General features: G+C 35.4%; 1 protein-coding gene across 3 annotated transcripts in view; it reads left to right on the plus strand.

Annotated features, from left to right (window-relative positions):
• Positions 1 to 14,257, plus strand: part of LOC136854137 (uncharacterized) — a 21,984-nt gene that overhangs the window by 637 nt on the left and 7,090 nt on the right. For 2 of the 3 annotated variants that reach the window (XR_010857643.1, XM_067130358.1), the window contains exons 2-6: positions 8,863 to 9,026; positions 10,880 to 11,056; positions 11,427 to 11,495; positions 13,438 to 13,537; positions 13,686 to 13,793. Coding sequence is in view for 2 of the 3 variants with exons in the window: in XM_067130358.1 (XP_066986459.1) it covers positions 8,863 to 9,026; positions 10,880 to 11,056; positions 11,427 to 11,495; positions 13,438 to 13,537; positions 13,686 to 13,793 (618 nt within the window). In the remaining variant the exon portion in view is untranslated. Of the gene's footprint in view, positions 1 to 3,495; positions 3,704 to 8,862; positions 9,027 to 10,879; positions 11,057 to 11,426; positions 11,496 to 13,437; positions 13,538 to 13,685; positions 13,794 to 14,257 lie in introns of those variants that run through there. The other variant, XM_067130359.1, reaches the window with a different exon arrangement.

Genomic DNA, 14,257 nt, shown 5'->3' on the forward strand with positions numbered 1-14,257 from the left:
GATAAAACGCGAAATTACTTTTTTGTATATTTTTGTGTCTGATTATCATTAGAATTTAGTTCTTTGCTACATGACTGCTTTCCTCCATGCTGACATTCGTGGCTCGAAAAGACAGAGGGATGAGTATTTTTACAATATATACACGAAAGCATAATTCATATTATAATGGTATTATACATATTAGGAACAGCAGTCAGATAAAACAGAGAATTCGAGCAATAAGACCAAGATTTTACATACTTAAAGGTACAACTGTAGGCGCCTGTGGTCATTATGACCCCTTCAAAGTGCTCGAAAATAATTGATAAGAAAACGAGACACTTGTCCACTGTGAAACCTGTAATAGCTGAATGTCTGACCCAGAGTCAGTTTGGGTGACAAGTAGACGAGTGGACCCCACGCGTCCAATTATGAAAGGGAACAAAAAATGATAAATGGTTATTTTAGGAAATGTAAATTTTGTGTTATCATTGTATGTGCTGTATGTATGTGTGCAAAAGGGTGTTGGTCTATTTGTATGTACTGTATGCCTAAATTTTCCTGTAATAGGGCATACGTGTATTTTTTTTTTTATACAAAAGCTTGTTTTGAATAGAATGTGGGTTTTAGAGTAAGGACAAGCACTAAAGCCTCTAATATTATTTTCATTATTTTTTGTGGGAATTAAGCTCCACTAGCCAATGCACCAAGTAGAGGACACTTTTAAATGGCCTCGAAAGATAAAAGGACATCTTTTCTGTTTTATGAAACTTTAGAACTTTTTGTAGTGTTTGATAAGTTCCTTTTAATTCAGAATTTCGGCAAAAGTAAACATAATACTTTCTGTTACTTCTGATAACGCATGAATACATGATCGGGATCATCACTCCATTTGACCCCACGCGAATAGGTACGTTTTATTAGCCTAGTTGAAGGTCTGTCTAAAAGATAGATCAACGGTACGAACTCACAGATCAAGTACCCATGTGATTAAAAAAAATCAATTTAATAGATAATAAAGTCATGTGACTCATCCAGTGCCAGGTATTTGTGACTTTTACTGATAAGACAGTGGACACTGAGTTTTCAAAGGCGTTCTTCTAAAAGAGAATGGGAAAATTACATTAACTTTAAGAAAAACTGAGGTTTTTTTGCATTTTGCAAAGGCAGAGGGTTTTACTAGTGTACGGCCATGCACTTCGACGTGGGATAAAACTGGTCGGCAATTTCAAAGACTTAGTGGTCCATTTCCCAGCTGGGGAGCTTTCAGAAACCAATTAATTGGTCGATTCCCAGCAGGGGAGTTTTCAAAACCAATTAATTGGTCGATTTCCCAGCTGGGGAGTTTCCAAAACCAATTAATTGGTCGATTTCCCAGCTGGGAAGTTTTAAAAACTAATTAATTGGTTGATTTCCCAGCTGGGGGGGTTTTCAAAAACCAATTACTTGGTCGACTTACCAGCTAAGAGCTTTCAAAAACCAATTAATTGGTCGATTTCCCAGCTGGGGAGTTTTTAAAACCAATTGATTGGTCGATTTCCCAGCTGGGGAGTTTTCAAAACCAATTGACTGGTCGATTTCCCAGCTGGGGACTTTTCAAAACCAATCATTTGGTTGATTTCGCAGTTAGATGGTTTTCAAGACCAATGAACTGGTCGATTTCCCGGATGCATGGTTTTCAAAAACTGATGAATTGGTCTCTTTCGGGGCTGGAAGGTTATGGAATGAACCATACATAGCGTTATTGTGTATCAAAAAAAAAAAAACTAAGAAAACAGCTTGCAAGGTTAGAACTAGAACGACCGTTCCAAAGGTCATCAGTGGCTTCGTTAGTCTACAATCTTGATAAAAGCGAGCTCCAAAACTCTCCATTAGAAAGCCTGAGTCTAACTTGGTAAGGAAAGATCAAGCCCAATTACTTATTGCTGTACTTTTCAGAATATGAATGAAGCAATGACATGGTGGTTTATATTGTAGTTGCCATGGTTACCACTTGGATTATTCGTTTGTTAGAAATTCAAAATTTTATGGGCTGATCCGTTTCATTAAATGTTTGATAAGAAAAATGAACTTTTGAGTTGTTCACCACTGGTAAATGCTAACTTTGAAAGGTAGTCTGAAGTGTGCAGAGATTCTAGCGATATAGGAACTGGCTATATTTTAACTCGGCAGTTGAAGGATCACAGCAACCTTGAAATTTCAATATCAGACGAAAAATAGGCAATTTATCTTGTGTCACGATGCTGCAGCATTTTGACATTTATTTGAAAATGCGATAATGTTTCTTGTTATTGCCTTAATATGATAAGCAAAGTACAGAAAGCTCTTACGGCAGTCGTCACTCCTTCATTAAGATACAGCTGTGGAGCACTTATGAGGATAAGATAATGTGGTTGAAGCAAGGTCAAAGCACGGTGTGAGGATGTGGCGCTATTCTCAAACGCTTTACAATCCCTCTGTGGCATTAAATCACTTCATTTTGAGTGTATTGTGCTGTACAGAACATGATAATTCGATATGTTCTTGCTTACGATAACTTGCACTATTAAGGTGATGCAAAGGATGTGAAGTAAATCATTTTCTTTCCTGCGGTATGTTAATAAATGACGTACTGTCCTTTTAAGATATGTAAAATTAGATTAGCTAAAAAAAAGCCCACTTTGGCCTCTGGCATAAAACCAAGAGCTCCTGTAATTATAAATACGAATCGGTTGCTAGGACGAGTGCAGAGGTGCCCACAAGACCTTTCGTTCCTCGTAATACCTTACCTCAGTGGCATGCCAACTCAGGTCAAGGGACTGCGCTAGTATGTGGCTAGTGTATATACCTGACCACAATTAAGTAATTTCATTCTGAAGATGCAGGTCTTTTTAATAAGTAGGATTATCGGGAATGAAGATGGTACTATATTTAAAACTTTCCTTCAAAATGGTACGTGTTAAGCATGCATGAAATATAAATCTAGAGGCCCAGTAGTGGTGTAATATATATATATATATATAATATATATATATATATATATATATATATATATATATATATATATATATATGCATATATGTATATATATTATATATATATATATACATATAGACACTATATAATTACTAAAAGGACCTCATTCAAACTGGATGGTATAGAGACCATCCAGTTTGAATGAGGTCCTTTTAGTAATTCTACTAATGCACAGAACAATTGTGTATGTGATAAAGACACTATATAATATATATACATATATATAATATGTATACATATATATACTTATGTATACATATATATGTATGTATATATGTATATACAGTATATTACATATATGTGTATACTATATAGATATACATTTGTATATTTTCTGTAAGGTACTTTTATGTTATTTCTCAAAACCGAGAGTTCCGTACGGGTACCTTATAAGCAATGAATATTTGTTTACCATCACCGTAAGTGCTGTTTCGACAAGACAGTAACCACGCCCGAAAAGAGAAAAAGCGATCTGCGAAACACCAGACTATTTTAAAAGTCAGTGAAGACCAGATACTCGCTGGGAAGGCTGCTTCTCCTTCCAAGGACCTGTCAGGCCATAGTCCCTTGCAACGATATTTTGGCATTCGTTCAAGCTGAAGGCTATGGAAGCTGGAGTTCGTTTGTGTCCACCTATCTTGCCGTATCTTCCCATCGTCTTGATTCCGGGGTCATCGGTTAATCGGAAGCATTGCCTTTCTTCTAACAGGTATTTTGATCACGATGGTGTTTAACCTTTCTTGCGATTACGTACGGAAGGCTGTTTACCTTCCTGCCGTTATAGAGAATATAGAGAATATAGTTTAAGTTCTAGCTAGTGAAGTGCGGCCAAAATACTCTTTTGTGTTGATTTGGTCACAACTGTGTCATGTTACGAATTCTTGAGAATGGTTCCATTTATACTAAAGAATAACCTCCTCAGAGTTTTTCACTGATAGAACCCCTCATCCTGAAAGTGATTGTTGAGATAAGGCATTATGATTGTTGTTGCAACGAAGAATACGGGTCGATATGATATGATATTTGTACCCATCTGAAGCTGAAAGTAAGAGCGCTTTTTTAAAATCTGGATTTCCAAAATAATGATTCCTTGCTTATCAAATGCGTTATTGTGAGATCTTATAAGTTAGTAGGCTAGTGCTTCTTTGGCAATTAAGAGACTCTGATTTGCATGCTCATACGATGAAAGGTTGGAAAGTGATTAAGGTTGGTTTTGTCGAAATTATTGAAGCATTACGTCAACAAATTTTCGATTAAAATTTGACTTCATATGGTGCAAATGATAATGGTGAACATTACTGTCAACAAATTTATAATTATTAGCATTTTTCGAACAATCTGAAAATATTTAAAATTTGACTTCAAATATGGTGCAAATGATAATGGGGAATCTGCAACTTCACTGGTCCTTCTAAAATTTTTAAGTAGAATTATTAGCTCATGGTATGATAATGTAATAAGAATATGGTTTGTAGACTGTTTAATAGCATTATTTCAGAGTTAAGTGACTTTCAGGACATTCTGAATGCAATGGGAAATTGCAAATTTTCAAAAAAATAAGATTACATCGAAAGGCTCATCACAAGGAACTGTTCATCACAGTTTAGTATATTCAATGCAGAGTTATGAGTTCAGATAAATTACCGTAATTTTTTGTTTACTATTATAAACGATATTTCAAAGGTTTAAAATAGTTATGAAACATAAGTTGGATTGATCAAAAAAATAAATCAGTGTTAATACTAAGTATACGTATACGTTAATATTAGGTATACGTATACATAAAACTGTACGAATATGTAATATAGAGGTGGAGGTCCTAACCTAGGTAGATCAAGTAAGGAACACCTTGAATTAGGAATGGAATACGTGATTTAAGCATAAAGCCAAGCACTGGAAGCCTTGAATTAGAGAATCTGATATATTACGTGTAAAATACTGCAAACATTATACTGTGGAGCGTTAACAAATAATAAATTCTTCTTAGCTGCTTGCAAGACGGACAGAGTAAATCACTTGATAAAAATTAATTTTATTAAGGCATATTTAATGAGACGGCCAAGTTAATGTCTGCGTGGGAGGGTCAAGTCCAATCTAATAGTTCTGTATGCTACCCAGTGAAGCATGAAGAAATGTTACTTTCACCCATATTAAAAAGATTAGCATGAAACTGAAAGGTTCGAGGCATTCATGCTTCATATTCCTTATTAAGAGCAACTATTGATGTGAACTTTGATATATAATTTATATATATACTGATGTTGATAAATATATACTGATGTAACGAAGATGGGACACAGGTATTTAATAAAAAAAAAAGTACAGCATTTATTTTCTTGAGGTGATTTCCAAATTTTTAAAAAGAAACCCATCAATATTCAAAGGAAATTTGTGTAAAAGCCACTGACGCCATTTGTGAAACAGCTGTTTGAAAACAGAGCACAGCACTTTATTTTCTTAAGGAGTAATTCCAAAATCTTGAGTAGAAACTCGACAGTATTCAAAATGTTTATAATAAGTCAGTAATGCCATTTTAAGATTAAAGGTGTATAAGAAAACCACCCCCTAAATGGACCAAAGGGTGTCGGTAGGAGGTGCTCCAGGAATAATAATTTAAGGTTAAGGTGGTGACTACCTCTTCTTATATAGGTCCAGTGAACGAAGTAGACTTTTCTTGAGCTTCTGAGGATAAGAAAACCATCAGATAAATGACAAATTTCAAAAATAGGCCAAAAATTATCTTTAAATTCTCATGTCTTAACTTCCTTTTTCTTAAGTATTGGTATGCAAATAAAATAAAAAAGTAAAATAAACATTTTTTTAAGATTTAATAATTGAATTTGCCTAGTAGTAAATATTGATATAATTCTCCATTCTAGTTATCAAAATATCCTTAGGATTAATTACTGAACTAGAATGCCGAGACAAGGAACTATTATAGCAAAATGAATTTCCTGTTACAAGAAAAAAACATTAGCTTTATATAAAAAATTCTGAGAATTTCAGGTAAGATTTGTATACTCTCAGACTATAGTATCTCTGCCTTAAAAATGTTATGAAATTCATAATTAAAATTCATCAGGCACTTGAGTATAGGTATGTAACTGAAATAACTAAACACAGATAACGAAATCACTGGATTTTCATGCAAGATTAAGAATTATTTTTACATAAAGTCCAGGCATCAGAGAACGAGTTACTTTTAAAAATATAAGATCTTGGTAAGGATAGGTAACTCCAATTTTTTTTTTTTTTTTCAGTTTTTTTTTTTTTTTTTTTATAAACCGCTCGGACTTTGATTTTAGGAATAAACTATAAAACTATTCAAGGTGAATGGAAACATTAAATTGAATGAGAATATATCTCGTGATATATGACACTTGAGGTTGTGTTATTACGAATATCCGATTTTGCACGTTTACAAAATTAAACGGTGTGCTAACTTAACTGACTATAAGGTAACAATGCTTACCCATAACTATCTGCCCATTTTTCCTCTCGCACGTTCTCGTATAGTGTTGAGGCTTCAGTAATGTGAAGAAACTGGGAACTGTGCGAAGGTACAGTCAGTTTCACTGTCTTAATACTGAATTGTATATTTTTGCAAGATTTAGCGGTTTAGCGTTTCCGAATCTCAAACAAGCTTAGTTTTTAGAACCCGGCTTATTTTTAATATTTAATAGGACTCTCTATTTAAGTCAGATACTGATGAAATCTCAGAGGGTTATAAATCTCATTTATTTTACTTATATGTAGAGAATGATTTATAATGATGATTCTTAAGTATATGGCGGAGTGTGATTGGTTCGAGAACTTATAAAAGTGATAGTATTTTCCGGGAAAACAGTTTTAAAACTCACATTAGCCTTGGGCATTCGATATATGACAGAACTTACGCTAGACGTTCTTTTGAAGTATTAGTTGTCTTAAGCATTCTGATGATTGAGGATCTTTATTGTTTAAATATCGTATGAAAAGCCCTGGTAATGCTAAAGTACAACAACAGCTAAGTTGATGGTGTTGCTAAAATCGGTTGTGCTGTCCTACGAATTAGGTGTCTGATAGGCTGGTTGGATAAGATTTGGTCAGATTCGTGCCAACGGGTTGTGAGGTAGGTTGTCAGGTGTGGAAGGGGTTAAGAGACCTGATGTGGACTTTTGGACTCTGTACACCCAACAGAGACGAGACCGTGTTGCTGTAGAGTACCGAATGAGAATAGGGAGAATTTCATTTTATGAACTCATGATAAAAACATGGCTGTGTTGGCTCTGATCACTGACTGAGAATGTTTGAGCCAAGTGGTGTATGTTCGTGTAGTTAAGCCGGTCTTAAGCCATCATTTTGGTATAATATGAAAGTGTTTGGACCAAGTGGTGTTGGTGTGTTGGTGTAGTTAAGCCGGCCTTAAGCCATCATTGTTATAATACGAAAGGGAGTAAGAGGTATGTTGTGGACTTCCGGACTATGGCAGACCAACGTAGACGACTACACCGTGTAAAATAATCAAACCCGATTTCACCTGCTAAAGTATGGTGGGTTCATAAGGAGCTCGTGCAGTAGTTCATTAGGCCTTGTCCCAATAAATGATTTCCAATTCGAGGGAACAGCGGACAGGGAATATTCGAAGAATTTAGATGGAACTTAAGGTGGAATTTAAGGTGAAATGGGGTCATTCTTTAAAGAAGAGCAAATAAAGCAGTGGAAGTTAAGGAAGAATGATGCACGGGGCAGACAGCCTTGTATACATGTGAGATTGTTCTGTGGCTATTATTATTATTATTATTATTATAATTATTATTATTATTATTAAGGTAAAAAGTTGAAGTGATGAAGAATCAACTCATTCGCTGACTTATATTATTATGCAGTAGTAGCATAATGCATTGGCCTTACGATGTTGCCAAAAACAAAAAAGTAGGAACTGCGAACGAAGTTGCTCTGGAGTAGAGTAGAGTAGTATGCGGTAGCCTAGCTTTTTATATTTTTATTTTTTTATTTCATGAATGACAAGAGAATTGAGAATACACCAAGAACAAGAACTATACCTGCATATTGGAAAGTAAACTTAGGACAAAACTTCACAGCAAATTTAGACTGAATAATTCTATTAAGACTGGAGTGGTAGAAAGCGCAGTTGAACAAGTCTTACAGTAGTGTCCCAGCAGTGGGGTGAGAGGATGGGGTGAAAAAAAAAAAAAAAAAGTGCGATGTCTTGAAGATCGAGATTTTCTTAGGAGTTCCAAATTTTGAAAAACGGTGAGAATCTTCAATTCAAGCACAGTTATTACAAACAATTTTAATAAAGTTGTAAATTCATACGTAATCTTACCTGAACGAATCTGCTACTTTGCAAGGGATTTAACACCTAAAAATAATTATGAAATTATTTTCATTTCTGACACTAGCTTCTGCCGTTTCCTTCTTGAACCAAGGGCGAGGATTTGGAGGTTGTTTTTAACAACATTAAAATGGAGAAATATATTTACTTTAAATTTTACCGAACCCTTCGGTGGCATCGCCTTTGTGGTGAACGCGACGAGAAGGTAACTTTTTATCATAAGATTTTAACTGATAAGGAAAAGGCTTCGTTATATTTTAATACCATTTCTTTAATAATGTTTATTATCTTGTTTTATTTCTCTTCATTTCACCCCGATTCCTCCCTACGCTCTGCTCTTCTTTTCTGCAGCAACAAAAATTTTAGTTTTCTTTTACCAGTTCCATAATAGTACTCCTTTCTAACGGTGGACGACTTTGGCAAAGCTAAACATTAATCACTTCATAACTAACTTTTATATCTAGCTCAGGTGGAAAACTTAACGCCCAAATTATTCAGTTCCATGACCCTCTTTCATCTCTGCCCTGCAGGTAGACGGAAGGCCTGATGCAATTGAGGAAATAATCGGTAGTATTAGAAGCAGCTTCGGCACCCTCAGCTCCAAGAGAGACCAGTGGTTCCAGAATTACTCGCGCATGAGGAAACTGACCGATACCGATCAGGAAAATCTGACCGAACTTCTGTTAGTGAGCAAGTGAGTCATTCGCCAAAACAATACTAGTAATTTATTATGATAAGGATTACATATAGAAATGTTTATGGAACAAATATGAAACTCCATTGACTTTGGGTAATTTGTTTCAGTTGAACAAAAAATCTTGGTAAAAGCGAGTGTTTGAGGGACAACTGTAGTCAAGAGTCAAGAAATTTTTCTATCTTTTCATTAGAGGCATTTTGTTTAGTAAAGTTGTTACATTTATTTTTATTGCACATCTTTTTTTCGAGGAACCAAATACAACTGAGTGGTCTACAACTGAAAATTTCCAACGTGGTGCAGTTCAATCGTATTGATATTCATAAAAAATGAATCTTAATGATATTCATAATGACAATAGTTAATGACACTAAATGATGGTAGTGTAAGCAGGTGCTTTCTCTCAATTTTAAGTGATAAAGATTCACTGGTAGAAAATTGTCGTATGTGGAAAAAATACATGGTCTATTTACCCAGGACCCACCTGTCTTAGTGGGTCCTGATTTACCTAGCACAAAATCAGCATCGAGCGAGTCCATGCCTATATCTGGCGTAACAGATGCATAGGTCATCTGCAACTGATGCACCTGGTTTTATTAATAGTTTCTGTACTCGACAACACTTCTAGGTAGTTTGCCAATTACAGTTCTCTTATAGAGGGTAGAACTGTATTTTCTATACCACTCTTTCTTTACGTTACTTGTGAATCTCTCTTCATATATTATCAGGCTTTGTAAAAAATAAAATAAAAAAAATTACTGCCGTACAATTCGATTCAAGTGGCCATGATTGACCATGACTGAAAGCAATGTCAACGCGTCTCGTAAGGAAAATATTGAAACCTGTAACATACTTTAGAAGAATGTGCTCGAATTGTTTAAAGTTTTGTATAGATAACATGGTAAAGACCAGCCCATGAGCTAAACTGTCTTGCTGAAGTTCGTTTAACATTCAACTTTCAAAGGTAGATATGCTAGACCTAAGGTTGTGAAGAGTGCAATAACACATTCATTTTAAGTGGCAGAGCGTAGTTAGATCAGTGATGTCAGTATCTCTTTCCGGAATACAGGAGACAAGAAGTTGTACCGACATGAACCGGTCTTTTTTTTTTTCGATCTTAAACATTTCAAAGTCAAAGGTATTGTAAACAAATTACTGAAAATGTAACCTATAAAGTGCTTTGAGTTTGTAATATATATTCTATGAACATTGTGCACATCCATTAATCTTCAGTTAAATAGGTTGCTTTCCTCAAACTTTTTCAGAGCAAGTGTTGGTCTCCTGAATATCAACATAGTGCTCATATTATGCCATAACTTGCATGATTATTTCAAAATTAAAATTCCGATGTTAAGTCTGATACTTGTCATTTATAGATGTAGATTCTTCAATTTTATTGCGGCATTATTCATCCAGCAAAGAACCTTGCTCGCACATTTTAGATCTTTCGTAGCCCTTTCTGGCAATATTTAATTGTATTTTGGCAAATTTGACAACTGTACCCGCACGGCCATAGAATTGTCTGTTTTTTACTCTCATCCCTTGGCATATCTACAGTATGCTGTCCTTCTGATTTTGCTATTTGTTGTTTTTTTTTTCAGGCCTTTTCCTCGTTCTCAAAACTGGGCTACGAACAATAAAACGAGGTTTTATATTTCCTTACCAATTTTCTTTATATCGCTAGTTCATCAACATAGTTAAAACGAGGTTTTACATTTCCACACCAAGGTTCTTTATATCATTAGGTCATGAACATATTTCTGAAACTTTTCATCAGACAGAAATTAAGTAAACAACAATTATTCATTCCGTAAGACTGACTAATGCCTAAAACTATTAACTTCAAACCTCAGGCTCGCCATTCCAATGATCTGGCATCTGTACACTTCCGAAGTCGCCAGCCAAAAGAAGAGACACAAGAAACTCGTCAACGAGGAACTGGCTCGATCGCTCCCGTACCATCGATCATTCAGTTCGGAGTATCCCTTCTTCCACATGGAGATGACACTTCAACTCCAGGAAGAGAGCGAGTGAGTATTAGTAGATTTCTTCGCTGGAGTTTCCCGAAAAATAAGAGTTGTTAGCTCAATGCACTTTCAACTTGTCAATAGCCATTGCGCTGTTAATATTAGTAATATCTGTTAAGACATGACTGCATCCCAAATCTCTGTTCGCTTTTAAGTTTAAACATAATACTTGCTCATTTTTTTTTTTTTACTTTTGTAGAAAGTTTTGAAGTTATAAAAGCACCGATATAGTAGTAAGAGGAATTAACCAGTAATCATTGCTACCTTACACACTGCCATTGCCTCACCTTCATAGTTCACAACTTACGATAACGACATCATAAGTATAACAATGAATTTGTCAAAGTCCAGCATATATCATGAAATGTTTCAGTTTTCAGATTGAGCTAGTTCGTGATGAATCTACGAAGATTTTTCTTCTTAGGATTGATTACGATGACAGGTAGAGTACTATTTGTTCATTACTCATTTTTCTATGATAAGGATGGAAAAAAAAAACACGAAAATCACCTCACAGTACTTGGGTAAGCACCCTGTAGGTGTGTAGTTATTGCATCAGGATGTAAACTAGATTATTTGGGTTGGCTTTGTGACTGGATGCTGAAAGCTGGACCTATCGTCCCATCGCTCCTTAAAGAAGAAAAACAACAACGAACAAGAAAAAAGTGGATAAAACATATATATACAGTAGATTATTGAAAATGCCTTTTCATCGACGATGGTACTTCAAGTATGAAGTTATAAATACTAATAACTAGGATAAACGCGATGGATATTAGACAGTAGCTGGTTTATAAAGTGGGTCGCTCTTTCTTCCACTTCATAAGTACCTTAGATTTTGGAGAGAGAGAGAGAGAGAGAGAGAGAGAGAGAGAGAGAGAGAGAGAGAGAGAGAGAGAGAGAGAGAGAGAGAGAGAGAGAGAGAAACTGTTTGTGTGATATTCCAACGCGGCAAGGAGCCTATCCTTTTGGTGATAACATTGGCCACTTTTTAATTTCCTGTTCAGTGAATATGAAAAATTCAGTACTGACACTCGTTAGGGAAAGCAGCATTGTGTGCATGGGAGACTTGCACCGAAAGCCCCTTTTAGATTTGCAGCCTCTTGTTTTGCCCGACGAATGGCAAGCTGTCTAAATGACATCTGATATTGTGGGTGACTTTTAAAGAAGTTATTGAAACATCAAATACTGCAGTCCTTTTAGCAACTTAGCAACTTAAGGCCAGAGTACATCAGCAGGACCTCTTAAGAAGAGCGATCTCGTGGTGTTCTAGCTTCTGTCACGTTCCACTGCGAGATGTGGTATGCTTTTGTAACATTTCCACCCTCATTACTCACGTTTTCGAATTTTAAGTCTACTCCTTAAGCACAGTGGAGTAGGTTTTCTACTGCTTAATATTGATGTTTAAGCTTGAAAATATGTAATCTCAAAGATGAGATCAGTGGGAATTTGTCTGTTTCATGACAGAACTTTTCCGTTTATTCCTAACAGTCATTTAGCGGCCTGTTTCACGATTTGTTTTGCCAGATGCTTTGCGGATGGCTGCCCTTCCTGACTCAAACCATTTTATTTATCCGGGCCTGGGAAACCAGAAGGTTAACTACTACGACCTAAAGTGCAAGTTACTGAAACCCATATAAAACTTATATATTGGGTACTTTTGGCCATAAATAAATCCCAGTGTCAAAACTAGATGTATTCTCCTTGTGAGTTGTTTTTTTTAATTAGTGTGTGTGTGTGACAAACTTTTCTTCCGAAGTTGAACAGGAAATAACTTTTTTCATTAACTGTAATTATAGTGTTGATTTGATGAACTAATATTTAGTAATAGAAACTGTTGTTGTTTCCAACGTCGACACTGGAGTAAAGAACATCTGGTTTCTTTTGGCATTCCTCTTGTAAATGTTAGGCTTTGCCAAAACTAGTTATGTGGGAAAAATAACCAATCTTGCCACGTACTTGCATGTCGATTAGACAAATTTGAGGTTTTCCCAATTAAGGTTGACAAAAGTGCCGGTATGTTTGCGTCAGCATTTATGGTTGTTTGTGGTTAATTTCCTTTAGCAAGTTCATAACTAAATTGTCTGTCACTCATATGAAGTTGAAAGATTTACCTGCCAGAATCAGTTTTTTGTTCAATGTTCTGTTTTTTTTTTTTCACACCAGTAAAAAAAATTAATTCATTGAAGGGAACTCATTTATATTATGTAAACATTTTCGAATCACATGTCGGTCTAATTTTACTCATAACTTGTAACACATGCTAGTATCAGTAAGTATGAAAGTTACAGTGCATGCAGGGGTATTTGTTTCATTAGATATAATCACTGCAGCATTGACAAACTAATTACTCTAGTTATAACTGCATATAAACAATTTTTTAGGCGCATTGTCTTCAGTGATCAAAATGAAGGAGAAACTGTAGAAAGATACGTCATAGCAGACGATGACTTTCCTGCCATGATGCCGGGGATGGATTTTAGAGTAAGTAGAAACCTTTATTTTTTATCGTTTCAGTAGTTGGAATGTTTGAATTCTAAGTAGTTACACTTTCCGAGAACTATCTGTTTTGGATAAAATTCTCCTCCTGTGTGATGTTAGAATGCTTATTGATCTTCATCTTATTCTGCAGGTTAATATCCAAGTGGCAGACGACTGCATATTCGTCTCTTTCTGGGTTGGTGACCTAAGCATGGAAACTCCAATGCCTTTGCCTGCAAAATATCATTGGTGCTCAAAGGTAAAGAAGCGTTTAATGACATAACTTATTTCCAAAATACATTTTTGCATTGTCGAGCATTGACATACTGTGAACCTGACAGCAACGGAATTAGTACAGAAAAGTTTTAAAAGCCAGTCTTGGTGAGAAACAAAGTTAATAGTTAAGCTACAATGTAGTATACTTCGTTGTAACATGAACTTAGTCCTTTTACTTTTCAAACATTTAGTGATTACTTATTACTTAAGAAATTTCTTTAGTATTGTAGAAATCTCTTTAGTATTGTAGTGTTTTCAAGTTGGTCTGCCTGGTGACCACACTAGAACTGCTATTACTCCATCAAGGGATTCTCTTTTCTTCCAAACAGGCTCTGCTCGACTCTAAATCAATCTGTAGTGTCTTGATTGGTACAGTTTCAGATTTTAAATGCATTCTTTCCATTGACTTGTTAAATTCGGCTCAAAATATTTTCCTCCGGTCACCAG

This window comes from Macrobrachium rosenbergii, chromosome 28 (assembly GCF_040412425.1).
Source record: "Macrobrachium rosenbergii isolate ZJJX-2024 chromosome 28, ASM4041242v1, whole genome shotgun sequence".
NCBI classification, from domain to species: domain Eukaryota; kingdom Metazoa; phylum Arthropoda; class Malacostraca; order Decapoda; family Palaemonidae; genus Macrobrachium; species Macrobrachium rosenbergii.